Raw genomic sequence first — 27,783 nt, 5'->3', positions numbered from 1 at the left:
GGGGAGGGGAGCGGACAGAGACAGCTTCCGCGTGCATGACGAAGAGTGGAGGGTGCTGGCCGCAGTGGCAGGGAAAGGGACTGGGATGCGGTGGAATCATGCAGGCCCTAGCCTGGCCCACAGGCAGCCGCGATGCTATGTGCTTTTCATTTCTCACCTGGGTGACCCCAACCTCCGCATCTCTGGGGTAGAGGGAGGGGTGTCAAGGCCTGGTCTTTGGAATCCTCTGGCTTCATTGCCACGCCAACCTTGGACCGGGAGTGGGGATATTTTTAGTGTGGGGGAGGCAGGTGGGCTGTGGAGGGAGAAGGTGGCAGACGGACAGATCAAGGTGCGGCCCGGGGGCGGCTGGTGTGCCCAGCCTCATTATAAGCTGCTCCAGGCGGCGGCGGGGGAGGCAGCCAGGGCGGGAAGAGGAGCTCGCTGCCTCCTGGTAATTTCTTAACTTTCTCCTCCAAAATGTCCTCTATCTTTCAAAAATAACCCAAAGTTTCTTAGATGAATAATAATACTGGTGCTGCTGATGAAGACTGCACCTTTGGAATTGTTATTCAGGACGTGCTCAGCACACCCACTGGACCATGGAGCAGGGGCTGTGTGAGCTGCTGCCCCATGGAACTTTCTGAAAATGTTCCATAACTAGTCCCAAGCCTAGTGGTCCAACACGCAGCCACTAAGCCCTGTGTGGCTACTGAGCCTTTGAAATGTGGCTAGTGCGACTGCATTTTTAATACTAGTGGATGTAAACTCAAATAGCCTCGTGCTGGTAGAGGCTGGGCTTGGTGGCTCATGCCTGCAACCCCAGCACTTTGGGAGGCCGAGGTGGTAAGATCACTTGAGTCCAGGAGTTTGAGACCAGCCTGAGCAACATAGCGAGATCCTATCTCTAAAAAAACAAAAAATTTTTTTTCAATTAGCTCAGCATGGTGGTGCACACCTGTAGTCGCAGCTACTTGGGAGCCCAAGGCCGGAGGATCGCTTGAGCCCAGGAGGTCAAGGCTGCAGTGAGCTGTGATTGTGCCACTGCAAACCAGCCTGGGTGACAGGGTGACCTTGTCTCAAGCCAAAATGAAACGAAACAAACCAAAACCAATATCCTTGTGTGGCTGGGAGAGACGGTTCGTGCAGCCCCAAAGTGGCCATCACTGTGGTCGTGGTTAACACCAGGGGCTTTGCGTGTGCTTTCTTGCTGGTTCCTCACAATGGCCCACGGCATCACAGATGAGGGACTGGGGCTTGGTAGGGTTGATGGGTAAGTACAGGGCCTGGGACTAGAACTGGGGCCTCCGACTGGGAAGCTCGTGGACCCCTGGAACTGGGCTTCCCCTGAGGTTGCTGAGCCCACAGCCTGGGCCAGAGCCCTTCAAAGCCTTGGACCAGGTGGCAGCTCCAGGCTTCTGCCCAGGGTCCCTTCCGTGTGGCTGCCACTCAAGGCTGCAGAGAGCATGTGCTTGTCAGGTCTGAGGCGCTGGTATCACTCTCCAGGACTTGGCACCACGTGGGTGCTGGGTGGTTACATAAGGGTCTTGGCCAACTGTACCACAGCTGAGCACCTCAGGCTGACGTGGGTGGTGGCTCCCAGCACTGCGACGATTGGAATTAGGGTCAGCAGTACTTCTGGGCAGCCCACCCTGCAGCCTCAACACCTGCTGGGACCCCAGAGGGACAGAAGTGGGGGGGCGTCTCCTAGCAATGGGGGCCTCACCCTGCTGTGCCAAGCCAGGGTGTTCACAGTCAGTCCTATTTACGGAGAGCCTGCTCTTTGCCAGGCACATTGGGATGGGGGGATGCTGTTGGCACGGAGCTCCTGGGGGGTGGATGCATTGGGGGTGGGTACAACCAATGTGAGAGACACCCTGGCAGGAGACTGTGGGATCTTGGACAATGAGTACCTGCCCAAGACCTAGGGAGTCAGGGAGGGCTTCCTGGAGGAGGTGACAGCTGAGCCAAGAGCTGAAGGATGACAAAGGGTTAAGTGGTGACAGGGGAAGGGGTGAGAATGTGGAGGGGCACAAGAGGGCTAGACCTGGAGGTGGGCACGGTGCCCAGGAGGTGAGGGCTTCCTTGGAGACCATGGGTGTTGGCTCCAGTGAGGTCTCCGGTACTTGCGCAAGTGTGAGAGTAGATGTGGTGCTGGGTACCACGGAGCGGGGAAAGTGGGGAGTGAACCCCTGCCCTCGCAGAGCTTATAAACCAGGGGTGGACCCAGCAAGTCTGTGCAAACTGTTGAGTATGGACTGAGTGTCCACTGCTCAGGAACATTCCCGGGCCCTCGTAGCACTGTGGCACTCGGCCCTGCCCTCGGTAGGTGACAGTCCCCTAGGAGGTTGAAATGGCTCTTAGCACCTGCTGGGTGCTAAGCCCAGCTCTCTACCTCCTCCAAGTCTGAAGCCTCAGTGTCTCACACCCATGTCAGGCAGAGGACTTTGGGGCTGAGGTGCCTGGTTGGAGGGTTAGGTCAGGGAACAGAGCGGGGTGGTGTCTGGGAAGAGCACTTTCTGCAGGGGGCTGGGAGAAGGCCGGAATCTGCTTCAATCCAGCTCTGCCTTGGGCAAGTTACTCTACTCTTCTGTACAGTACTGAGGCCACCATAGCCAGCTCCTCTCTCGGGCCGTGGATACCGAAGCAGCAGCTGAGGCCCCTCTGGCCTCTGAAGAGTTGGAAACCTGGAGGGGCCTGGGGATGTGGATTTTGGACCTGGCCCAGATGCTCTGTTCCTCCTGGCCTGTGGGCTTCAAAGGCGTTCTATGGTTAGATAACCACTCTGGCCTCAGTTCCCCATCTAAGAATCGTGAGTCCCGTTAGAGCTATCTCCAAGTCTGGCCTCCCCCAGGGGTCCTGCTAGCCCTAGCGTTACCCCGCTGGAAGGTGGCTGTCTTATGTATATTTGGAACGTACATCTGTCTTGGTGTATTTTTATTAATCCATGTTTATTGTCGTCTGTCTCATGAGGACAGGGACTTGTCCCACTCATGGCAGGTCCCCGGGGCCTTTCCTACCCGGGCCCCACCCGTGAGCACTTGCTGACTGAGCGACTTTGCTCTTGCCTGCAGCCGAGCCATTCTGCAGGAGGTGCTGGACGCAGACCTGAGCAACGAGGCCTTCCCGTTCTCCACCCACAAGCTACTGAGAGCTGCAGGGCACCTGGTAGGTTCCAGCTGGCCACGTCCTCTGGGTCGTGGTTGGCAACATGGTGTGAGGGGCGCGCCAGGGGATCTGGGGGCTTGGGGCTCTTGGGCAGGTTCCTTTGCCTCCCTGGGCCTCGGTCCCCAACTGTGAAGGGGGGACAGTGGGACCAGGCGGCCCTCCTACAGGCTATTGGGAGCTTGGGGAGGTCATGTGGATCAAAGTCACGGCGTCTTCCATCCCTCCCCGGTGCCTGGTGCATGCCAGGGACTCAGTCCCAGGGAAGGTGGCCTTGGCCTCACCGCCTGCATCGCCACCTATTGTATCCCCTCCTGAAAGGTGCAGGGCAGCCCTCCCGAGGCCGAGTGACCTCCTGGAAACGGGAGGGCCGAGCTCTGCTGAGCAGTAGCCGGCTCCGGAGAGCTCCGTGTGGCAGCCTCCCAGCTGCCATTGTGGGTGTGGGAGGAGGGGCTGCTGGGGTGGGAGCACAGCCAGTCCCCAAACAGCACCCCACACGTCCCCTGCCAGCTCTAGAAAGCCTCTATCCTGGGGGCCAGGGCCCGTCCCTTCTAAGATGGTGGTGGTGTCCGGAGCCAGCACTCCATGGGAGCCGGCCCCAGGCAGGAGGCTCCCTCGGAGACCAGAATCAGGGCCCAGGTTCTAGTTCTGGGCCAGCACGTCCCTCTTCTGGGCTTTATTTCCTTGTTGGAAAACAGGCATCTTGGCATCTGCTTTGGCTTCTCGAGGCTGAGATGAGGATGGTAAACACAGCAGCCCCTGTTTGCCGAGGGCTTCCTGTGTGCCAGACACTGTTCCGAGAACATCACAGCACACTTCCCCATGTAATCCTCACCGCAGCGCGGGCGGCTCTGTTACAGGGTCTCCCAACCTCAGCACTACTGACGTTTTGGAGCAGATCCTCTCTGCTGTGAGGGCCCTCCTGTGTGACACAGGTGTGTGGCCGCCTCCCTGGCTGCCACCCACTACGTGCCAGCGGCACCCACCGTTGTGACAGCCACAAGTGTGTTCAGACATGGCCAAGGGTCGGCTGGGGGCAGGATCGCCCATTGAGAACCTCGGTGCATGACCACCCTGCTTGTTTGCAGGGCTGTAAGCCATGTAGTGGCAGCGGGCGCCGGGCCTCCAGAGCCCTCCAGCGCTCATGCTGGAGGAGATGTCGCCCTGCGTGACAGATGTTACCCAGATGGAGCTCAGAGAGGCTGGATGGGCCAGGCTGCTCAGGGCCACCCGGCTAAAGAAACCCAGAAAGCCCCCGATATGTGTCAGTGACACGGATGTGGCCTTCAGGAGCGGGTGGGCGGGTGCACGGCCGCATTTGGAGGCAGCTCCCTGTCTCTCCTTCCTGTATGTTCGTCTGGGGTTTGGGTGGGGAAAATGCTAAGGAAGGTTGGGGAGGAGCGAGGTCCTGGCCTGCAGAGGGACTGGAGGTCCTGGGGGACAAATCTGGGTTCTGTTAGCAGATAAACAACGTGGCGATGACTGTCAGGGAGGAGGCGGCCAGAAACTAGGGAGATCCCGGCGGCTCTACTCTCACCTCCCCTCTCCAGAGGCTGCGCAGGGGCAGGAAGCAGGGCCGGCTGTGTCTAGCTTGCTTCCTGCCTCTGGTGCAAAGCTGCCTGCTGGGACCAGAGAGGGTGGGCACTCAGAGAGAGCAGCACAGCTGGATCCAGGCCACACGGCCTTCAGATGGCCCGACTCCAGCTCCAGCAGGCCGGGGTCCAAGCAGCATCCAGCTTTGTCTGCAGCTGGGTTCTGGTTTGCAGAAGGGGAGGGGGGCTGCGGGTTCTCCCACCTTGCTGAGGCTTGGCATAGGTGCTGCCTCTGTCTGGTTTGGCTACAGGAGGGGGAGACGACCAGGTGGGAACATGTCCCCTCCCATTTGAGGCCCAGCAGCCTCGCCCCCACCCGCACGGCCACTCCAGCAAGCCGCTGGGACTTGTTCTCAGACAGGCGGCTCCAGCTGCCTCCCCTCCCCTGGGGCTAGCCCTTTCCTGGCCCTGGCGGCCTCCCCAAGCCTAGGCAGTGGCTGCCTGGGTCAGCCTCCACCTGTGTGGCCTAGGAGCCAGGCCAGGCCAGGTGCTTGCTGAGCTGACCCAAAGGCTCTGCTTCCGGGATGACGTCCCGCAGAGGAACAGGCCAGGCCAAACACAGCGTGGGGGGGGGGGGGCGTGCAGGGGGTGCAGGGGCCGCCTCTCCCCACAGTCTCCTGCTCATTGGTGTAAAATCACTGGTGTTATAAAAAGCACATCACGGCTGCATAAAATACTGCTCATTGCTCGGTTTCCAGCCATCACTGCACATGGGTTTCAGCACAGGGGCTGAGTGCAGACCTCGCTTCTAGCAAGCCCACTTTGGGCACGACCCTTGCCCCCTCAGAACAAGGATGCTGGGTCTGTGCGCAGGTCTCATGAGCTGCGGCACGAAGCTCGTCTGGCTGGGACATGGTGGTCAGCGGCATCTCAGAGGACTGTTGGGGACATTCATAGCCTGCCAACGAGTTAGCGAAAACCCCTCTAATCCCATCCCCAGAGAAACCAGGGTTGACAGTTGAGTGTGTTGCCCGCCATCTTCTTTCCGTCATCTGTGACTATCTGTGGATTTTAAAACGTAATCAGGGTATCCCATGCAGTCTGTACACACTGCTTTATTCTCCGAATGTTGTAACTATTCTCCTGTTCCTTTGAACGATCCCCGAGAACCACTTGGAACGCCCTCAGCTGCATCTCCAGTGCCCTGGGCATGCATTTCACACCGGGTCCACCTCTTTGCTTTGGAAGTGGCCCCAGGAGTAACTTCCCTTGAACACCATCCTCCCAATAGATGCTGACTATTGGTCTGAGAGAGGGTAGAGCTGGGCCCACCAGGTCGGAGGTGTGTGCGGTTCACGGTCCCGGGTCACTCTGTGGTGTGTTCTTCTCTGTCCTCGGTATTGCTGCCCCCCTCGCTTACCCAGTGCTATCCTAGGTCTCAGGTGGAGTGGGAGAGAAGCACAGTGCTTTCTAGGCTGGGGTCCCTGCCTGTGGGATGGGAGGGAGGGGAAACACAGGGGAGGTGGGACATGAGCGTCAGCTGGCGTGAGCGATCGTGGGGACACAGGAAACAGGCGGTGGGGAGGTGCTGCACACATAAGGAGGCCCAGCTGCTGGGAAACACGCTGCGCACCGGCCGTGGCAGTTATCCATGGCGTACCTCCCAGCACCGTCAGCTCGCGTTGGGCCACTTGGGACTCTCAGTCAAGCACTAGTGTTTTACTAAACTTAAGGATCCGTTCCCAGTACTGTGCTTCTCGTCCTCTCCCTCACCAGCGCTCGAGAGACTCTGGAGTGAACTCTGGACGTGCTGCCTGGGAGCCTGCTGGGTGCTGGACTGGGGTCCCAGGATGGAAGATGTGCCTCCTGCCCTCAATGGGCTCAGACCCCGAGTGAGGTTGGGGCCCAGGAAGGGAGCTGCAGCCACAGCCCAGCCTGTACTGGAGAGAGGTCCTAGGCAGGGTGAGTGGTGACCCCAGGCCAACGGGTTCTCATGGAACCGAGAGTCCCACAAAGATGGCCACAGAGAACTGAATGTTGGCAAGAAACAGACAGGGTGGGGCAAGGCCCCGAGTGTCTCGACTTCTCGGCTGGGAACAAAGTGTGGCCCATGTTGGGGGGCTCTGCCCTGGGACTGACCCCAGGGGCCTGTGGACGAGCCGGGAGCCCACATCAGCTGCCCCTGCTCCGCCCACTACTCACCAGCATTCTCCCCATCCCTGTGGGCCCCATCCCGACACCTCCCAGCCCCCATGGCAGGACCAGGGCGGCAGATGTCCCCGGTGCTGAGGGCAGGCTTCCATCCCCCCACAGCCCCAGCCAGGAGCTCGTCCTTGCCGACAGCCAGTGCCCCAGGGCTACACTCCTTAGGAAGACAGACGACCTTAGCGCACACAGATTTACTGTCACCTGGGCTGAGTGGCCGGCTCTGTGGGGTCATTCCCATGCTCATGTTCTTGGAGTCCATGGGGTCCATCGGGGACAGGCTGGGGGTGAGCTGGGGCTAACCATCTTCACCTAGAGACCCCGATGCCCAGCACTGAGTGCAGCTCCACTGGCTTCTGATCCCTCTCCCTCCTTGTCCTCCCAGAGACTCTCTGGAGTGGCCAGTGTGGGCCTGGCGGCCAGGTCTGCGTGTGTCTGGAGCGGCCAGTGTGGGCCTGGCGGCCAGGTCGGCGTGTGTCTGGAGCGGCCAGTGTGGGCCTGGCGGCCAGGTCGGCGTGTGTCTGGAGGACGACTGTGGCCCTCAGGGGCTTGAAGTTGCTGGGTGGCCGGTGGGTCCAGATCCCATGAGATGAAGCCGGGGACTTGAGGAGTGTGTGGAGGACAGAGCGGCCAGGGATCCTGTCCTCAGTGACCTCTGCCTTCTCTTGAGGGCCCTGGGGAGGTGTGGGCCAGGAGAGCAGAGGTTCTGGGCCCTTAGTGTCAATGTTACAGTTTTTGCTGACCTGGGAGGCTGTCCCTCAAAGTGGCCAGGGCCACACGCTCCCAGGTGGGCCCAGCCTGGGACACAGTGCCCTCCCCATTTCTTGGCCAGCAAGACAGGTGGGGATACAGCCACTGGCCACGGCCAGCTCCCCCTGTAGGGGGGCCTCACAGGCAGGTGGGAGATGGGAGTTGAGTCAGCCACAGACACTGGGGGGTTCGGGACCAAAGCGTCCATGTTACCCAAGGCTCATTGGAGCTCAGGCCAGAAGCCTGGCTTCCCATCCTGCCCCGTCCTTCTGCGGGACGCCTCTCTGGGCCTCAGTGTCTGCACCTGTAGCACGAAGTCTAGCACAATGTCTAAAATTCTTTCCGGGCCTTTCCATAAGTCTGTCCAGACACTCTGGATTCTCTGAATCCAGGGAGAATTTCATATTCTCCTAAATAATATCTTGTGCTGGCTTAAAAATATGTTGATGACATATCCGTCAATGTGAAGAAACGCTGGGCTGGAGTGTGGGCCTGAGCCAGGTATTTATAGGCGATCAGTTGGGTTCCAGCCAAGCAGATGGAGGAGACGAATGCGCATGCCTGCGCACTCAGCGGAACCTCTGGGTTGAAAGCAGATGCAAGGGCCGATGAGGACAAGGGCCAGAGCTGCAGACCCGGGCCCCGGGTGTGAGAGCGGGCGCTGCCCGCTGCCCAAAGACCCTCCTCACCACCAGACGAATTGGGCACGGTTCCCAGCTGAGCACTGCTGCTGTTGTACAGTGATTCTTCTCTGAGAGGCTGGGATCTGACCCTGGCTGCCATGATCCCTGCACTGCTAGAGGAGGAAGCAGGGTGGGGAGAAGTTATTGTCCGTTCAGCAGCCAGCAGACCAGCTGTTCTTGCTCCCCAAACATCTGCCTCGAGGCCAGCAAGATTCCCCGTGGGTCAGTGCTCTCCCGGCGTGTCTCCCAGAGCTCCGCTCGGCCAGACACGGTGTTCCGAGAGCCCCTGCCGAGGACAGGCCCTGCTGCGAAGCAGTATGCTGGGCTGGGAGCACTCCGTGGGGGCACGGCGATAAAGTGATTTTCTCTGAAAATTAATTTCAGCTCAAAAGGAAATTGAATGTCTTTTCCTGACAGCAAGAAGTCCTAGTTGCGGCACTGTTAGGATTTGATTAGTTCAGGATGGAGCAGTCCTGCACCCACACACGTTAGATAACCATGACATGCCAGTCAGAGACCAACTGAGTTCCAGCCACTGCCTGAACACTCGCTTTACAGAACCCGTGCAGATTTGCTGAGGCCTGAGACAGATACCCGATATCTCGGGCAGGTTTCCTGACGCAGCGCAGAGAGACTGGTGGCCGCAGGCTGGGGCACCGTGTTCCCTGTCACGGGTCAAGCTGCTGCCGTGATAGTGTGAAGTGCCTGGGCCCCAAGGGGAAGTTGGAGCGAGGGTGTTTGTGGAGTGGGTGGTGGGAAGCTTCGACCTGCCCTGGGTTTGCTGCTTCTGTCTGGGGCAAGTGACCTCATGCAGAACTGGGTGCAGAGGGCCTTGAGCTGGGGGCCTTGGAGACTTCAGGGGCAATTGGTTCCAGGTTCTCATCTTGCCCTTGTAAGGAAAGAAAAGGTGTGACCCCTCCCCTCACCCATTATCAGGGGCACGGGAGACAGCCTTGTGACAAAAGACAGGTTCACAAGAGAAAAGCACACCAGATATATTTAATCAAAGCTTCATGTGACATGGGAGCCATCAGAAAGGGGGACCCAGAGACCCAGGGAAGACGGTTCCTATGCTTAAGGTCGGTGAAGAATGGGGAGCTGTTTGGGCATGTGTCAGACGGCAGGGGATGCCTGTGGGGATGGACTGCAGGGAGGCCGGCAACGCCAGCTGTGCAGCTCCCCCTTGGCCTCTCCATGCAGTGCTTCTCACTCCCAGGCATGGGGCAGGACCCCTGGAGCAAGGGTCTTATGACCCACAGTCAGACAAGGTGGGCGGAGAACATCTTTATGACCAGCTCCTCCCCAGAAAAGTGGGGAAGGCTTGAATTGTATTTCTAGGTCTCATGGCTGGCTTTGGGGGAGAGGGCCTCTGCTGTCCATGACCCACCTGGGGAAAGAGGAATTCTGGCTTCTGTGACTTGCTGCGGGGGAGAAAGAGGGCAGGAGACAGGAGGGGAGGAGGAGGTCAGACAGACTTGGGCTGCACCAGAGGCCTTCTGGTCTCCTTTAGTCCCGAGTCCTCATGCCAGGTGCCCTGCTTGGGGGATCATGGTCTGAATCCTAGAACCCTTGCAGCAGATGAGCCTCGAGCCTGCTGGCCACTGTGGTGGAGGCTGGTGGGAATGGGTACCAGTGCTGTGTGGCCCAGGGAGGGCGGCTTCCTGCACCTGCCCACTGACCGACACTTGCCACCCAAGTGGCCTGAATGGAATGGGACAGGCAGGGCGGGGGTCCTCTCATCCTTGGGGACATCCCAATGGCATCCCACAGAACTCCCTCCAGGGCCTGGAAGGGTCTGACCTCCAGAACCTTCCAAAAAGAGAGGGTCCTCAGGCCAATTTGGAGGGAGATAGCCATGGTCATAGTAGTGACGCTTGCCTAAGTGTGGGGGACTCGGCGGGCCTCAGCCCCACCCCACATGATCTGTCTCCACAGAGGGATCCTCTCTCATCACAACCTACAGTCCAGGAGTCTGAGCCCCAGCAAAGGCCACCAATGGCAGGTGGCTCTGCTGGCTTCAGGAATCATTCCCCTCCTGTCCAGGCCGACTGGCTGGGAACAGCGCCTGGCCACTGGGAAGATGGGCAACAGACAGCCCTGTGGGTCCTGAGCCCTTGCCCCCAGCCAGGGCCAAGCAGGAAGGGGACTTAGCTCCCAGCAGGGTCCACGCTGTCACAAAGGACCCCTGCCCCAACCCTTTATTTGCAGAGCTACATCTGATAATAACAGACATGTCACTCCAGGGGACTGATTAGTTCCATGGGTGGAGAGGTCCCCTGTAGCCCCACCCTTCATGGGTTTGATTTCAAAGCATCTTTTCCTAAAAAGGAGGCAGAGTTCCCCTCACGTTGGTCTTCCTCCCTCCCAGCTCAACCCCCCACCTGGCCAGGTATCTGCTCTGGTCCGACCCTCAAGCTGCACCCAGGTGAGGTCAGAGGCCCAGGCTTGAAGGTGCATCCCCTACAGATTCTTTCAACAAGAATCGTGCTTAATAAGCTCTGTCTGGGTCTGAGAACATTGTCGATTCACCTCACTCCTCCCACCCCTGCAGGATGTGGGTTTCCAGACTGACAGTTATGTTCGAAGCTCTGTGCTTCGAAGATATTCTTCTACAGTAGATTAGCATCTACTAGAGCCACGCCAAGGGGTGGTTTCAGGGTTTCAGGCCTCTCTCTCTGTCTTATTTATTTGAGATGGAGTCTCACTCTGTTGCCCAGGCTGGAGTGCAGCGGGGCGACCTTGGCTCACTACAGCCTCCGCCTCTCAGGTTCAACCAGTTCTTCTGCCTCAGCCTCCCAAGTAGCTGGGACTACAGGTGCCCGTCACCACAGCCAGCTAATTTTTGTATTTTTAGTAGAGATGGGGTTTCGCCGTGTTGGCCAGGCTGGTCTCAAACTCCTGGCCTCAAGTGATCCGCCCGACTCGGCCTCTCAAAGTGCTGGGATTGCAGGCGTGAGCCACCGCGCCCGGCCTCTTTCTGTGATTTCCACCATGCAGGGATTCACTGGTATTTATCCTGTTTGGTACCCACTGTGCTTTCTGCAGTCTGACAGCTCATGAACGACCATCTTCACTTCTGGAACATTCTCTGCTGTTCTCTTTTTAAGTACCGCCTTTCCCCCAGTCTCTCTGCTGTTTCCTTGACCTTCTGTTGGACACAGGCTGCAGCTTCCTGTCCGGCCCGGGGCCATTCCCTCACATTTCCCGAATTCCCATCTCCCCTGGCTCCTGTGTCCCTGTGGCCCAGGATGTCGAGAAAGTGCCGGTCACTTAGTTCCTAGCCTCAGTTTCCCATGAAGAAAAGGAGTTGGTTTGTTGGCTGGTGTGTTAGTTTAAGTGTACAGTTCGGTAGTGTTAAGTACGTTCACATTGTTGGGAAACAAACCTCCAGAATGTCATTTTGTGAAACTGAAGCTCTGTCCCCATTGAGGCAACTCCCTTCCCCTCTCCCCAGCCCCTGTGCCTTCCATTCTGCTCTTGATATCTACGAATTTGGTGACTCCAGGGATCTCATATGAGTGGAATCAGACAGGACTTGTCCTTCTGTGACTGGCTCCCTTCACTTAGTGTGATGTGTTTATAATGTGTTGGTCTGCGTTGTGTTATGCATCCGAAGTTCCTTCCTTTTTAAGGCTGAATGACATTCCTTCGTGTGGATAGAACACTTTTTGTCTGTTCATCATCTGTTTTTGGTGTGGTTTTTTAAAATTTTATTTTATTTTATTTCAGACAGAGTCTTACTCTGTCACCCAGGCTGGAGTGCAGCGGTGCGATCTCAGCTCACTGCCTCAACCTCCTGGGCTCAAGTGATCCTCCCCCTTCAGCCTTCCAAGTAGCTGGGACTACAGGCACATGCCACCAAGCCCAGCTAACTCTAAAATTTTTTTGTAGAGACAAGGCCTCCCTATGTTGCCCAGGCTGGTCTCAGACTCCTGGGCTCAAGCAGTCCTCCTGCCTTGGCCTCCCCAAGTACTGGGATTACAGGTGTGAGCCACTATGCCCCGCTTGTTCATCCTCTGCCGATGGACACTTGGGTTGCGTCTACCTCTTGGCGATTGTGAATAACCCTGTGAATATGAGTGTGCAAATACCTCTTCGAATCCCTCCTTTCAATTCCTTTGGGTGTATACCCAGAAGTGGGGTTGCTGGATCACATGGAAGTTGTATTTTTAATGTTTTAAAGAACTGCCACCCTGTTTTCCACAGTGCTTGCATCATTTTCCATTTCCACCAACAATACACAAGGGTTCCAGTTTCTCCACATCCTCACCAACACTCGTTACTTTCTTTTTCTTATTTTTATAATTGTCATCCTCATGGGCACAAAGTGATAACTCACTGTGACTTGGGTTTGCGTGCCTCTGATGGGTAGTGATGTGGAGCATCTTTTCCTGGGCCTATTGGCCATTTGCATTTGCTTTTGAGAATTGTCGATTCAAGTCCTTTGCCCATTTTTTTTTTCTTTTTTTTTTTTTTAGATGGAGTCTCACTCTGTTGCCCAGGCTGGAGTGCAGTGGCACATTCCCAGCTCACTGCAGCCTCCACCTCCTGGATTCAAATGATTCTCCCACCTCAGCCTCCCAAGTAGCTGGGACTACAGGCACGCACCACCATGCCCAACTGATTTTTTTAAAAAATATTTTTAATGGAAACAGGGTTTCACTATGTTGGCCAGGATGGTCTCGAACTCCTGACCTCAGACGGTCCTCCCACCTTGGTCTCCCAAAGTGCTGGGATTACAGGCATGAGCCACCACACCCGGCCCCTTTGCCCGTTTTTAATGGTGGTATTTGACTTTTTATTGTTAAGTTGTAGGAGTTCTTTATTCTGTCTGGGTAGGAGGCCCTTATCATATGTAAGACTTGCAAATGTTCTCTCCCCTCCCGTGGGTTGCCTTTTCACTCTTAATTAGCGTCCTTCGATGCACAAATGTGCTTGTGATGAATGTCCTTCCATCTGACTTTTGCTTTTGTGACCTGTGCTTTTGGTGTCCTCTCCAGGAAACCCTTGCCATTTCCAACTCCCCATGCTTTCTTCCAGAGGTCGTACAGCTACAGATCTTACCCTTGTGTCTTTGTTCCATGTCTAGTTAATTTTTGGACAAGATGTAAGGTACGCGACCAGCTTCTCGCTTCTGCATGTGGCTATCAGATCCTCCCAGCACCACTTGTTGGAGACTCTTTCCCCGTGAGTGGCCTCAGCACCCTTGTCGAGATCATGTGAACACATACATGACGGTTCATTTGACTTCGCTTCCTGCAACTTTGCTGACTTCATTTAATAGTTTCAGCAGTTTTTTTTGGCGTGGAATTTTCAGGACATGGAAAGGGTTTAAACAAAACCTGACATAAGGCCCTTCCTGCTGATCTTCCACAATTCTGTGAACCCATCCACAGCCAGGAGTCCCGTCTTGCAATCTGGGGCTTTCAGAGCCCACCTGAGCCAGGGTGGCCAAGGACCTCATGCCGGGACCACGTGCTTGGTGCACACGCACCCATCCCTGGCCGATGGGTCAGAGGAGGGCACTGAGGCTGAGTGGGCCGACCCCCATGGGCGCTGGGAGATGCTGTTCCCACCCAAGCCCGGCTGACTGGGAGCCCGTGTTTGTTCTGGATGTCCTCACTCGGCCTGTCCCTTTTCTTGTGGGTCGCCACTTGGAAGAACTGCGGACTGATCCCACTCCACTGCTTTGGTAGAGAAAAATGCAAGATGCCTCAACAACCAGTGATTTGGTGAACTTAGAGAGGCCCCTGGATTTCCCCAGACTCCCTCCCTTTGGCGGGAAGCAGATGTGGCCCCCGTTTTGCTCCTTCATTCAGGGACTGTTTCTTGGGCCAGGCTGTGCACAGGGTACAATGGAGACCCAGACCCAGCTGACCCCATCCTCGCTGAGCTGCTGGAGCCAGGAAGGATGGGACCGCTCCCTCCCTTCCACCCGTGAACTCCAACCCTCTCACTGAGCTGGGTGATGGGTCTTTGTCTGAACAGGGATCCACAATTGGAGGGCCGTGGATAGGTGCACTTTAAAAATTATTTTTCCTGTTTCAAAATGAGATTGGCTTTGAGCCCCGAGCTCCTCCATAGGCTACCTAAAATTAGAACCCCGTTGACAAGGCAATCTTTGTCAGGGGCCTACGGCTCGCACCAGGGAAGCAGGGAAATGTCAACAGTATATTTTCTGTGTCAATTTTGAGTTTTTTAGGGGGCCTGGGCAAATGGCAACTTAGAGCAAATTTGCGCTATTTCCAAAGCTTTTAGAATCCAGCCCCTCGGCAGCCATGTGATTAAAGTGTCAGGTTTATAAGGAGCTGCTCCTGTGGTTGGGAGAGCGGCCTCTGCCCTCCCTCCCACAGGCGTATCCCAGCGGGAGCTGTACAGGGAGGGCCTTTCCGTTCAGAGCAGCGGTGGAATCAGCTCCTCCGCTGTCTGAGATCCTGCAATCAGCCTAGCTCTCCCCATTCCTTTTGTGAGCTCTGTGGTCCCAGGGCTGAGCACTCAGGCCTTCCCATGGGAGTCAGTGGGTTCAAGGGTTTGCCTGAAGGTGAGGATGCAGACTACAGTTACTGGATGTGGACGTGCCACGCACCCGAACCACGTGTGTGAGGAAAATCACGCCTCCTGCGCAAGGAGCCCCCGACGCTGCCTGTGGCCTCCACGCAGCCGAGTGCTAGCCTGATGTGCAGGTGTGCGGGACACACCCTCCCAAAGACACCAGCTGTCCTCAGTGGAGCTGGGTGTGCCTAGACTCAGTGCCTCTGGGAGCCTCTGTGTCCGCCTCAGCCTGCAGACATTATTGACAGTGTTCCCACCATTGCAAGGGCCGTGGAGGGAAGAGATGAAGCTTAGCTCACGAACACCTGATAATCGGTACTGTCACTTCTGCAGGGCTTGGGGCCACCGTGTCTTTCACAGTCAGGTATCCACAGCCCCACAGGCCTTTCTCTCCTGCCTCCCACCACATCCGCTGGGCCTTTGCACCCTCACCTGGAAGGCCCGTCTGCGATGGCAATCTCCTGCTCTGCCTGCCAGCCTGGTCTGGCGTCCCAGGCAGGGGCTTTGCTTTCCGGCCCCTTCCTCACCCAGAACGTGGTTGTGCTCACGGCCGAGCTGAGTCCTGAAGGGCAGAGGCTATGGCTGTCTTCAGAGCCCGGCGCCGGGCCGGGGCTGACCAGAATGGTGGGTGATGGGCTCCTCGGACAACAGGCTTGACACCTGGCTGTCCCCTTCCCCGATGCCTCTATCCCCACCGGGTGCAGCCAGGGTGGTGTCCCCTGAGCCGGGCTGCTGCCTTCCCCCTGCTCCTCGCAGACGTGTCTCAGAGCTTCTGAAACAGATAAAGCTGGGCTCCCAACCCCATCTTACAGACAGGGAAGGGTGAGAAGCTTGCCCCATGTCACTGCTGTGGACTGAATCGTGACCCCCAAAACATATGTCTACATCCTAACTCACCAGAACCTGTGAATGGGGCCTTGTTTGGAAATAGGATCTTTGCAGGTGTAATTAAGGTCAGGATCTCCAGATGTTATTATCTAGGGCTAGGGAAGGTCCTAAATCCAGTGACAAGTGTCCTTAGAAGACAGAGACACAGAGGGGAGGCTGTGAGGGCTGAGGCAGAAATCACAGTGATGCAGCCACAAGCCAAGGGGCGCCTGGAGGTGCTCGGGAGGAGGCTCCCTCGAGAGTGGACACGTCGTCTCCGGAGCCTGCAGAGGGAGCTCGGCTCACCCACACGGTGATTTTGGATTTTGAGCCTCCAGAACTGAGAGAGAGTTTACTGCTATTGTTTTAAGCCACCAGTTGTGGTCATTTGTTATGACAGATGGGAAACTAACCCAGTCCTGGAGAAGATCTGAGGTCTGCAGACAGCAAACCTGCCATCTCCCCTTCCCAAAGGTGACCCCCTACTTCTCCTCAAAGATTTCCAGAGCAGCTGGAGGGAGCAGCTCTCCTTGGAGGATCCCATTTCTTGGTGACAGTCTGGCTGGGACCCAGGGCCAGCTGATAATCCTGGTGACGGTAGGAGCTGTCCACCAGGAAGTGGTGGCCTGGGCCTGGACCTCAGCCATCTTACATGGCCACATCTAAGCCATGACCTTGTCCCCCAGGTCCGGGCCATGCGGCTGTCCTTCGTGGGGGAGCTGGGCTGGGAGCTACACATTCCAAAGGCGTCCTGCGTGCCTGTGTACCGGGCTGTGATGGCCGCGGGTGCCAAGCACGGCCTTGTCAACGCAGGGTACCGCGCCATCGACTCCCTAAGCATTGAGAAAGGTGAGTGCAGGGTCTGGACAGCACGGGGCAGGGGCAGGCGGAGTCGGGGGGAGTGACGCTCGAGACACCTGGAGGCTGAGAAGCTGTTTACCTTCCCTGTGTTGTCATCCGGCTTCCTTCTTTCTACACCATGATTTCCTCCCCCATACCCCAGCGCCTGACATCCACCATTTCCCCAAACCCTCTTGCTGCCCAGGGTCTTCGTGCAGGGCCCCAGGGACAGTGTTGGGATCTGCGACACCTACACACACCCGAACTCAGAGAGCTGAGGTGCTGCCTGACACCTGGGGGGCAGGCCCAGGCTGGGTTGGAATTGAGGGCCTTGGTTTCTCTGAGAGCTATGAAGAATGGAGCCGGGGAGCAGGTGCTACGGCCTCTGTAAGAAGCCCAGACCCTGTCCAGGGCAAGGATGGAGGCTCAGAGCGGGCTTTGGGCGGTTCCCCAGGGTGTTGGGCACCCAGCTTGGGTGTTGGGCAGCTCCCCTGGGTGTCGGGCACCCAGCTTGGGCATTGGGAAGCTCCCCCTTCACGAGCCCCTCCTTGATGCCCCCACCTGAGGGTGCAGAGGGCTGCAGTGCTGATGGGCAGTCTGCTGAGGCGGGGGGGTCGCCCGAGGGAACCTTCTGGAGTTGGGGATGCCCCTGCCTCCTGCCCAGGTGACTAAGCAGCTCTGAGAGTGTGGCTAGGGGCTGGAGGGGGTGGGTTTAGGCAGCATCCTCATGCATCTCCTGAAGGGCTTATCCCCCTCAGGGTGGCACCGACCCCGTGGTTTCCCTTCAGGCTACCGGCACTGGCATGCAGACCTGCGTCCAGATGACAGCCCCCTGGAGGCAGGCCTGGCCTTCACCTGCAAGCTCAAGTCGCCGGTGCCCTTCCTAGGGAGGGAGGCCCTGGAGCAGCAGCGGGCCGCAGGCCTCCGCCGGCGCCTGGTGTGCTTCACTGTGGAGGAGTGAGTATCCCGCTGTCCCACGCCCACCCGGAAGCAACTGCCTACAGCCAGGGCAGGCAGGCCCTTCTCGGTCCCCCAGTCAAAGCCCCTGGTACCAGCACTTCCCATGTGCCAGCCATGCTCTTCCAGAACGCACCCAACAGCCCACTGCAGATAAGGAAATTCAGGCCAAAGAGAGAGGCCATCTGGCCAGGTCACATGCTGTTAAAGGCAGAAAGGCAGAGAGTTTGCTCTTTTTTTTTTTTTTTTTTTTTTTTTTTTTTGAGACAGAGTCTCACACTGTTGCCCAGGCTGGAGTGCGGTGGTGTGATCTTGGCTCACTGCAACCTCCACCTCCCAGGTTCAAGTGATTCTCCTGCCTCAGCCTCCCAAGTAGCTGGGATTACAGGCGTGCACCACCACGCCCAGCTAATTTTTGTGCTTTTAGTAGAGATGGGGTTTCACCATGTTGGCCAGGCTGGTCTTGAACTCTCCTGACCTCGTGATCTGCCTGCCTCGGCCTCCCAAAGTGCTGGGATTACAGGCGTGAGGATCCCAACGTGCTGGAATTCAAACCAGGCCAGTGTAAGGTTGCGCACGTGGGGCCCCTCCCAGGCCAGCAGGGCCCGTGGGGAGGTAGGGAAAGCTCCACGCTCTTCCAATGCAGGTCTCAAAAGAGAAAGGTGCAGCCAAGCCCAGGCCACCCCTCTGCGGCGGGTCTAGGCCGAGGGCCTTGGGAGGGTGAACCCAGGGAGCCTGACCTCCCAGTCACTGCAACACGACCGCCCATCCTGTTCTGGTTCAGTCTCCCCGCAGCCCTGTGATAGCGGGAGAGGGGCTCGGCTGGGGCCGTCATACCCACTTACGGGGGTCCGAAGCACAGGTATCCGGGGAAGTGGGCGGCTTTGGGCTCTGTGGACATGGAGCTGACAGCCAGCTGCAAACACTGCCACTTCTCCCAGATCTCTGGAGCCTTCAAAAGGAGTGTCAGAGTGAGGAGGGGAGGGAGAGGGAGGATGAGGGAGAGGGAGGGTGAGGGAGGGTGAGGGAGAGGGAGGATGAGGGGAGAGGGAGGGTGAGGGAGAGGGAGGGTGAGGGAGGATGAGGGAGAGGGAGGATGAGGGAGAGAGAGGATGAGGAGAGAGGGAGGGTGAGGGAGAGGGAGGGTGAGGGAGGATGAGGGTAAGGGAGAGGGAGGGTGAGGGAGAGGGAGGGTGATGGAGGGTGAGGGAGAGGGAGGATGAGGGAGAGAGGGAGGGTGAGGGAGAGGGAGGGTGAGGGAGGATGAGGGAGAGGGAGGATGAGGGAGAGAGAGGATGAGGAGAGAGGGAGGGTGAGGGAGGATGAGGGTAAGGGAGAAGGAGGGAGAGGGAGAGGGAGGGTGGGAGAGAGGGAGGGAGAGGGAGAGGGAGGGTGAGGGGAGAGGGAGGGTGAGGGAGAGGGAGGGTGAGGGAGAGGGAGGGAGAGGGAAGGTAAGGGGAGAGGGAGGGTGAGGGGAGAGGGAGGGAGAGGGAGGGTGAGGGGAGAGGGAGGGTGAGGGGAGAGGGAGGGTGAGGGAGAGGGAGGGAGAGGGAGAGGGAGGGAGAGGGAGAGGGAGGGAGAGGGAGAGGGAGGGAGAGGGAGGGTGAGGGGAGAGGGAGGGTGAGGGAGAGGGAGGGAGAGGGAGGGTGAGGGGAGAGGGAGGGTGAGGGGAGAGGGAGGGAGAGGGAGGGTGAGGGGAGAGGGAGGGTGAGGGAGAGGGAGGGTGAGGGAGAGGGAGGGAGAGGGAGGGTGAGGGAGAGGGAGGGAGAGGGAAGGTGAGGGGAGAGGGAGGGTGAGGGGAGAGGGAGGGTGAGGGAGAGGGAGGGAGAGGGAAGGTAAGGGGAGAGGGAGGGTGAGGGGAGAGGGAGGGTGAGGGAGAGGGAGGGAGAGGGAAGGTAAGGGGAGAGGGAGGGTGAGGGGAGAGGGAGGGTGAGGGAGAGGGAGGGAGAGGGAAGGTAAGGGGAGAGGGAGGGTGAGGGGAGAGGGAGGGAGAGGGAGGGTGAGGGGAGAGGGAGGGTAAGGGGAGAGGGAGGGAGAGGGAGGGTGAGGGGAGAGGGAGAGGGAGGGAGAGGGAGGGTGAGGGAGAGGGAGGGTGAGGGAGAGGGAGGGTGAGGGAGAGGGAGGGAGAGGGAGGGAGAGGGAGGGTGAGGGGAGAGGGAGGGAGAGGGAGGGTGAGGGGAGAGGGAGGGTGAGGGAGAGGGAGGGAGAGGGAGGGTGAGGGAGAGGGAGGGAGAGGGAGGGTGAGGGGAGAGGGAGGGTGAGGGAGAGGGAGGGAGAGGGAGGGTGAGGGGAGAGGGAGGGTGAGGGGAGAGGGAGGGGGAGGGAGAGGGAGGGAGAGGGAGGGTGAGGGAGAGGGAGGGAGAGGGAGGGTGAGGGAGAGGGAGGGAGAGGGAGGGTGAGGGGAGAGGGAGGGTGAGGGAGAGGGAGGGAGAGGGAGGGTGAGGGGAGAGGGAGGGTGAGGGAGAGGGAGGGAGAGGGAGGGAGAGGGAGGGTGAGGGAGAGGGAGGGAGAGGGAGGGTGAGGGGAGAGGGAGGGTGAGGGAGAGGGAGGGTGAGGGAGAGGGAGGGAGAGGGAGGGTGAGGGGAGAGGGAGGGTGAGGGGAGAGGGAGGGTGAGGGAGAGGGAGGGTGAGGGAGAGGGAGGGAGAGGGAGGGTGAGGGAGAGGGAGGGTGAGGGAGAGGGAGAGGGAGGGAGAGGGAGGGTGAGGGGAGAGGGAGGGTGAGGGAGAGGGAGGGAGAGGGAGGGTGAGGGAGAGGGAGGGAGAGGGAGGGTGAGGGACGGTGAGCAGAGCCATGTTGTCGTCATCCTGTGGCTTCTCCCTGGGTGCCTGTCAGGCTCTGCCTCTCGCGTGGCAGCCTGTCCAGCTCCCGAGATCAGCTCAGCTTCTGGAGAGGGGGCCCTTGCAGACAGGTCAGCATCCATGGGTGCTTCCTGCTTGCCTGACCCTGACCTTCTGGCCCTCCATGAAGTACCTTCAGCCTGATGTCTGGGTTTAGGAGGGCCTCGGACGGCCCCTGTGAGCCAGTGTGCTCTGCTCAGGGGTTTTCTGTGAGGCTGCATAGTAGCTGCCCTGCGCCGCGGCTCTGGACTGTTGCAGTTCCAGGACAGATGCAGAGAAGATGCTGGCAGTGGAGTCACAGAGAACGGCCCTGCCACACTGCTCTGGGACTCCGGGCAGTTGGGGCCTCAGTGTCCTCATGTGCAGAATGAAAATTAGGGCGAAACCAAAGATGTTTACAAAACCTCCTTCCAGCATCATCCTAATCTGATTGATAGGTGGGACCCAAACAGTGACTCCAGGCTGAGGATGCAGGAGGCGCCGTCAACATCACCCCAGCCCTTCCATTCAGGGACCCCTTTGCACAGCTGCAGCCAGGATAACCCATCGCACAGGGAGAAGTCTGCAGACTGGCAACAAAGTGTTACCAGTTAGCCCTGGGTGCTGGCCTTTCTTTGATTTTAGCTTACTTTTTTTCTTTGTCTTCCTGCTTTTAATTTTTAAAACGTTTACAGTGAGCATCCATGTGTTACATGTAGTAAAGTCCTTTGAATAAAGTATGTATTGTGCTATAAAAAAAATGAACCTGGCCGGGCACGATGGCTCAAGTCTGTAATCCCAGCACTTTGGGAGGCTGAGGTGGGCAGAACACTTGAGGTCAGGAGTTCGAGACCAGCCTGGCCAACATGATGAAACCCTGTCTCTATTAAAAATACAAAAATTAGCCAGGCATGGTGGTGGGTGCCTGTAATCCCAGCTACTCCGGAGGCTGAGGCAGGAGAATCATTCGAATCTGGGAGGTGGAGGTTGCAGTGAGTCTAGATTGAGCCACTGCACCAAAAAAATAAGAACCAGAGTTGAACAACAATGGAAGGAAATCAGAAGCAGGGGCTCTCCCAAATATACGAGGCTCGCTTCTGGAAACAGCAAAGTCCACTCCTGGTTTTGATGTTTTCTGTTCATCCCTTTTACTCACTCGAAGCCTGAGCCCTGGTGTCCAGGCCAGGTGCTGGGCTGGCTCTGGGGACCAGCGAAGTCCTAGTAGGCCAGCTCTCTCTGTGTGCAGCCACGGTTGGGTGGGCACCATGCAGCCCCCCATTCTCCTCCAGGCCACTGTGGACGCATCCCCACCCTGTGGTTTCTGGGGCCCCAGCTTTCTCTACTGCTTCTTCTAGCAAAGTACCCATGTTTGGCCTGGAGGCCATCTGGAGGAACGGCCAAGTGGTGGGCCATGTCCGAAGGGCCGACTTTGGGTTCGCCATCGACAAGACCATCGCCTACGGTTACATCCATGACCCCAGCGGTGGGCCGGTGAGTCTCCTTCTCTGGCCCTGCTAAGGCAAATGCCGATCCCTCCCCAGCTCCAAACTAGCACCCTGCACTGCACCCTGAGTGTGCTGGGCATAGGGAGGAGGCACGGGTGGAGTCCAGAGGAGGAGGAGGGAAGAGAAAGGAGGGAAGAGGGAGGGGAGGAAGAAGGAGGGAGGAGGGAAGAGGGGGAGGAAGGAAGGAGGAGGAGAAGGGGGAAGGAAAAAGGGGAGAGGAGAAGGAGGAGGGAGAGGGAGGAGGGAGGAGGGGGAAGGAGAAGGGGGAGGAAGAGCCTTCAGCAGGTAGAGGACTCCCCAGCTGTGCCTGGACAGAGCCAAAGCTGCTCTCTGTTTTCTTTCTGGAAGAATCTGACTTTGGTGGTTCCAGACTTTTTTTGGTTAGAAGGAAGTGCCAGCCAGCCAGGCTGATACCTTCCAGCTCCTGACACCAGAGACTCAAACCTCAAGCCACCCACAGCCCACCCTTTACCTGGGGTACAGGGGTGGCCCCCAGGGTGACCGACCAGAGACTCAGACTCAGAGATCTATGTTCCTATCTTCCTCTCTTTCCTCACCCCTGACACCCCTGACCCCAGGCAACCCCACAGCCTCCAGGTGATCCTGACCCCTGGCTGCAGGAGGCAGGAGCAGGCTGGAAAGAGCAGGCACTGCCCCCAGGAGCAAGTCCCAGGACAGCTCTGGGTGGCCAGGGGTGGGGGGGCAGGGGGTGGGCAGCCTCCCCAGAAGGGGAAGGGGTGGTCTCTACCTCCACCTCCTTTTCCCATCTTTCTGGCGCCGCAAGTAGAGGTGCCAGTGAGGAGGGTCACGTCTCTCCATGGGAGCTGATCTGGTATTTGGCCCAAGCCCTAAGTGAGGCCAGGAGGTGCTGGCCTGGCTCCAGAGCTTTCCAGCCTGAGCCCCTGATGGACACGTAGAGGGAATCGGGGAGGGAGGGAGCACTTGGGAGAAGCCACGAGGAGGGGTAGGCTGGAGACGGAGCAGCCTTAGCAAGAGCTGCAGAACATGCGCAGGCCCGGCTCGCAGGCCCAAGGGGGAGGGGACACTGCCAGGTCTCAGGCAAGGCCATGGTCCTATGGAGCTGTGGGGAAGTGGCAGCCCATGAGGCTGAGTCCAGCGGTGGAGCTGGGAGGCTCAGGACACACTTGATGCCACTAGCCTTTGGGATCTGCCTTTTACTTGCTTTGTGACCTTGGATAAGGATCCTCTCTTGGAGCCTCAGTTTCCTCATTTATAAAATGTGGACACTCACCCACCATGCAGGGCCGTCGTATAGGCCACTGCCCAGAGTGGGGTGTTCATATGCAGGGATTGTGATGGCATGGCTCCCACGGTGGGCAGGGCCTCCTGACATGGCCCTGGGGCCACGGTTCTGGGGGCCACAGCCCTGGGGCCCAGCTAAACCGGAGTTTATGGGCTCCATGCCAGGGTGAGCTGGGGAGTGGAGGCTCCATTGCCATTTCTTCAAACAACAGTAATGCTCGCCTTTCTCCGGAGTCAGGAATGGGTCCATAACCAACGTGACCAGGGAAGCCGAGGTTAAACGGCATCCAGACAGGCAGCCGGGGAACCAGTCGATGCACCCAGAGCTGCCAGTGCACATCTCCTGCCCCCTCCATCGGGGCCGTCCAGAGCATTTACACCATGGAAATGGGCAAATGCTACAGTCACACCCGCCTCACCCTAGAGCTGGTTGTTAAACATTTTCTAGCACCCAAGTGGGGTAACGGAGGTTTCTTCCTAAGATAGGGAAACCTGCTCATTGATGGGAAAGGCTCCGAGATGGGGAAGGAGTTTCTGCCTCGTAGGTATTTGTTAGCAAGGCCAGATGCCCGCTTTGAGTTGTGCCTGCCTGTGGACATCTGAAGGCCACCAACTCTCCATGCTGCCTGCCTGCGGGGGGCAGCTCAGAGCTCTCAGCCCTGCAGGTACACACATGGCTCAGGAGCACCACTTCTAAAGCTCCTGTCACAGAAAAAGCTTGGTTTGATTTTTATTTTTTTTATCCAGTCCTGAGCTGCTAGGAACAAGAAGGAGCCCTCTGACTCCCAGAGCAGAGCCCGAGGCTCCCTCCTGTGGCCCTGGCCTTGGGTTTAATTGCTGTAAAGGAAGAACAGCTTCCCTGAGTGGCCCAGCCTGCCCTCCTCATAGCAGCTGCGGCAAAAGTGCCCGGCATTACCAGCTGTGCCAGGCTGGAAGTGACGCCCTCCTCCTGCCTAAGAGCACCTGCACCTGGAGCTGACTGGCTCCCGGCGGCTTGCTGGGGAGGCCGAGCCAGGATGTGGGATGGGGAGCACACAGAGGCTAAGCTGTCTAGAAGGCTGTTCCAGCCGCCCCTGCCCCGAGGGATTTGAGCCGGATTGGCCGCCAGCCTCGGTGCTGGTCCGGCCGCTGTGCTTGCCTGGGTCCGGGGAAGCCGCCGTGTTTCTGCTGTTTCCTAGGCATCTGGAATCGCTGGGGTGGGAGGTGTGTTGTCCTGTGGAAGTCGTATTGGCTGCCAGATCTTGGCTTTGCCGGACCCCAGATGCCCGTGTCCAACTCAAGGTCACATGGACACGAACTGCACCTGCTCTGGGGCAATGCCTGGGTTCAGAAAGGAGTCCCTGGCACAGGGATGAGTTTGCCCACAGGGCAGGCAGCAAGACCAAGACCCCTTCCTCCAGAGAAGCAGGCAGGCGTGAGCCCTGTACCTACCAACAAAGAGTGATCCTCATCCCCACCTCTGCTCCTAGGTCTTGCTGGACTTTGTGAAGAGCGGGGACTATGCCCTGGAGAGAATGGGGGTGACCTACGGTGCCCGGGCTCACCTGAAGTCACCCTTCGACCCCAACAACAAGAGGGTGAAGGGAATCTACTGAGGGCTCAGACCCCATGCCCCATCCTGTGCTGTCCATCCATTCTCACAGGTCCCAAATGGCCCTGGGTCCCAGGACCCTGGACCCAGCCAGAACTTGTGCCCTCCCTGTCCTTAGTCTAGGCCTAGTCCTGCGAAAACCCCCAAACCAGATACGAACAGAGACCAAGATGGCCCATCCTGTGGTCACTGACCAGAAGGCAGTCTCTATTCCACCCCAGTCCTCCCAGAAAGCAAGCCTGTAAGTGTCTTGGGCTCAGGGACCATGGCTTGTAGCCCTCTCTAAGCTTCTAGAAGGTGCTTAGTAAATACTTGATAAGCCCCACGTGAAAACAGGGAAGTAAATAGGTTTCATCTTTTACTCCAAGCTTGACTGATCGGTGGTGGGCTTCCCTGGGGCACTTGGCTGAAGAGCATGAGGCTGTGTCTGGGTCAGGAAAGAGCGGTGATCGACTGGCACTGTCTGCCATCAGCGATCGACTGGCACTGTCTGCCACAACGCACATGGAGGCCTGGGACCAAGGCCATTCTTCAGGATGGTGCCTCTCGGATCTCAGGTTGGCACGGGAGCTGGAAATCTCTTCTTACCTTGCTCGACCTCCCTGTTCTTCAGGTGGCAAAGCCTCCTGAGAGTCGGCAGCCCGGGAACAGAGGAGCCGAAGCAGGGAGCGGGCAGGGCCTCAGATTGGTGCCCTCCTAACCCACACAGAAATGCCAGCTCCTGCCTCAGTTTTCCCTTGAGCCCCTCGCTCACCAGGCCCAGGCAGGAGGGGCGTGCTGCTGGGTAAGAGTCTGGTGGAGTACCCTTTCTAGGTGACCTTTGTCTTTGCTGTTGATTTGGATGCAGTTCCTGCCCATGTCCTCCTCCTTGTCTGGCCCTTGCAGGAGGACCCTGTCTTAGGCTCTGCCCTGCACGCTGCCTTGAGATGGGGTGGCTCCTCTGCCTGCCTTCTCTTCCCCCCTATAACTGCCTGTGTGTCTGAAGCAGCTCTGCCTCTCCTGCCTGGGAGAGGTGTCTCTCTCTGTCCATCCCACGTGCTCAGTCCCCTCCCTTGTCCCCCCGAGCCCAGGTTCAGATCAGGCCCGTCATAGTGGCACTGTGGAGTCTTGCCAGGCATGCCCTGCAATCTGGGAAGAGCGGGTGGCAGATGCTTGGGGGTATCGTGGAGCCGGGGCCCCACAGAGCCACACACACAGCAAACGCCAATCTGGGGGCAACAGTCCTGGCAGGCCCCAGCTGCCATTGGATGCTCCCAGGCCACACGGCCCACTGTGGACTGAGCTCGAACAAAGCTATGGGCAGACGTTTGGGTTACAGATGGCTGTGAAAAGCGGGTTTGGCCCCCTGAGTCTGGGGAGGGGCCTGCGGCTGGAGAGCAGGGTGGGGGCCTTTGGCTTTCACACGCTTCAGGCTGAAGGAACACCTGCAGCCTCACCTTGGTCACAGGCGGGCCTGGCTCCTGGATGAGACAGCTTTGTGGGAGCCAGAGGAGGAGAGGAGGGGAGCTGGCTCCCCAGATGGCCTGGCCTGCTTCCTCTGGGTCTGCGGTTTGGCCACAGACCCCTGGATTGGGCCGGTGACCACATTCATCTCACGGCCCATCCTTGGGGGAAGGCTGAGGATGAGGGGAGGTCAGAGCCCGGGTTCCGCTCCAAATTGTTTCTCGTGGCTGCAGCTGGGGAACGCACGCAACGGCACCACCCTGTCCCGAGGAGAGAGAACCTGGCCGCGCTCCCTGTCCCAAGGAGAGAGAACCCGGCCCCCCTCCCTGTCCCCTGTGTGCTTCCCCTGCCCCTGCAGAGAGAGAAACTGGCCCCTCGGGGAGGGCACTGGGCATTGATGTGAGCGCAGCCTCCACAACTCACCTCCTGAGCTCACCACCTGCGGGCTCTATCCCTGGGCTGCAAGAGGTCCTGGCCCCGCCATGGCTCCCAAGCGCGCCGCCGAGGGACCACATCACAAGACCCACCTCCCCGGACCCTGAGCCAGGTCTTCCAGACCTCGACTCTAAAAACACTGTTTCATAGCCATTTTTAATTTTTTTCTGGAAATATTGATACCATGACGCTCACTGTGGCTGAGTACTTCCTCTCAGGAATTCCGAGCAAACTGTTTTGAAAGTCCCTACATTGCCTGGGCGCAGTGGCTCACGCCTGTAATCCCAGCACTTTGGGAGGCCGAGGGGGGCGGATCACCTGAGGTTGGGAGTTTGAGACCAGCCTGACCAATGTGATGAAACCTCGTCTCTACTAAAAACACAAACTTAGCTGGGCGTGGTGGCGCACGCCTGTAATCCCAGACACTTGGGAGGGTGAGGTGGGAGTAATCGCTTGAACCCAGGAGGCGGAGGTTGTGGTGAGCCGAGATTATGCCATTGCACTCCAGCCTGGGCAACAAGAGGGAAACTCTGTCTCAAAAAAAAAAAAAAAAGAAAGTGCCTACATTGTCACCGGCAGAGCTCTATACAGCACTGTGCAGTGAAACAGCCTTGGGCCATATGAAAAGTTGGGGTTGTGAATGGGACACAGAAGGTTCCATTTTGTATTTTTTTTTTTTTTTGAGACAGGGTTTTACTCTGTTGCCTAGGCTGGAGTGCAGTGGTGTGATCTCAGCTCACTACAACCTCCACCTCCCAGGTTCAAGCGATTCTCCTACCTCAGCCACCCAAATAGCTAGGATTACAAACGCGCACCACCACAGCCTGGCTAATTTTTGTATTTTTAGTAGAAACGGGGTTTCACCATATTGGCCAGGCTGGTCTCGAACTACTGACCTCAGGTGATCTGCCCGCCTCAGTCTCCCAAAATGCTGGGATTACAGGCGTGAGCCACAGCGCCCAGCCCTAATTATTGTATTTTTTGTAGAGACAGGGTTTCACTATGTTGCCCAGGCTGGTCTTGAACTCCCAGGCTCAAGTGATCCTCCCATCTCAGCCTCCCAAAGTGCTGGGATTACAGGCGTGAGCCACAGCACCCAACCTTGTATCATTTTAATTAATTTAAAATTAATTAATCATAAGTAGCCACATGAGGCTAGTGGCCACCAGACAGCACAGCCCTGGCGTGCTCTGGGACCC

General features: G+C 58.0%; 1 protein-coding gene across 9 annotated transcripts in view; it reads left to right on the top strand.

Moving 5' to 3' along the window:
* The window catches only part of SARDH (sarcosine dehydrogenase), a 75,916-nt gene extending 50,843 nt beyond the window's left edge, over positions 1–25,073 (top strand). For 3 of the 9 annotated variants that reach the window (XM_054502398.2, XM_054502399.2, XM_063650033.1), the window contains exons 18-22: positions 3,054–3,147; positions 16,420–16,582; positions 17,332–17,530; positions 21,703–21,838; positions 24,585–25,073. In XM_054502398.2, coding sequence (XP_054358373.2) covers positions 3,054–3,147; positions 16,420–16,582; positions 17,332–17,530; positions 21,703–21,838; positions 24,585–24,710 — 718 coding nt within the window. In that variant the 3' untranslated portion in view covers positions 24,711–25,073. Of the gene's footprint in view, positions 1–3,053; positions 3,148–6,452; positions 6,639–16,419; positions 16,583–17,331; positions 17,531–20,805; positions 21,109–21,702; positions 21,839–24,584 lie in introns of those variants that run through there. The other 6 variants (XM_063650034.1, XM_063650032.1, XM_063650037.1 and 3 more) reach the window with 4 other exon arrangements.
* Positions 25,074–27,783: the final 2,710 nt, after the last annotated feature.

Source organism: Pongo pygmaeus, chromosome 13 (assembly GCF_028885625.2).
Source record: "Pongo pygmaeus isolate AG05252 chromosome 13, NHGRI_mPonPyg2-v2.0_pri, whole genome shotgun sequence".
NCBI classification, from domain to species: Eukaryota; Metazoa; Chordata; class Mammalia; order Primates; family Hominidae; genus Pongo; species Pongo pygmaeus.
Note: the sequence above shows the minus strand (reverse complement) of the source record. Positions and strands in the feature narration are given on the sequence as shown.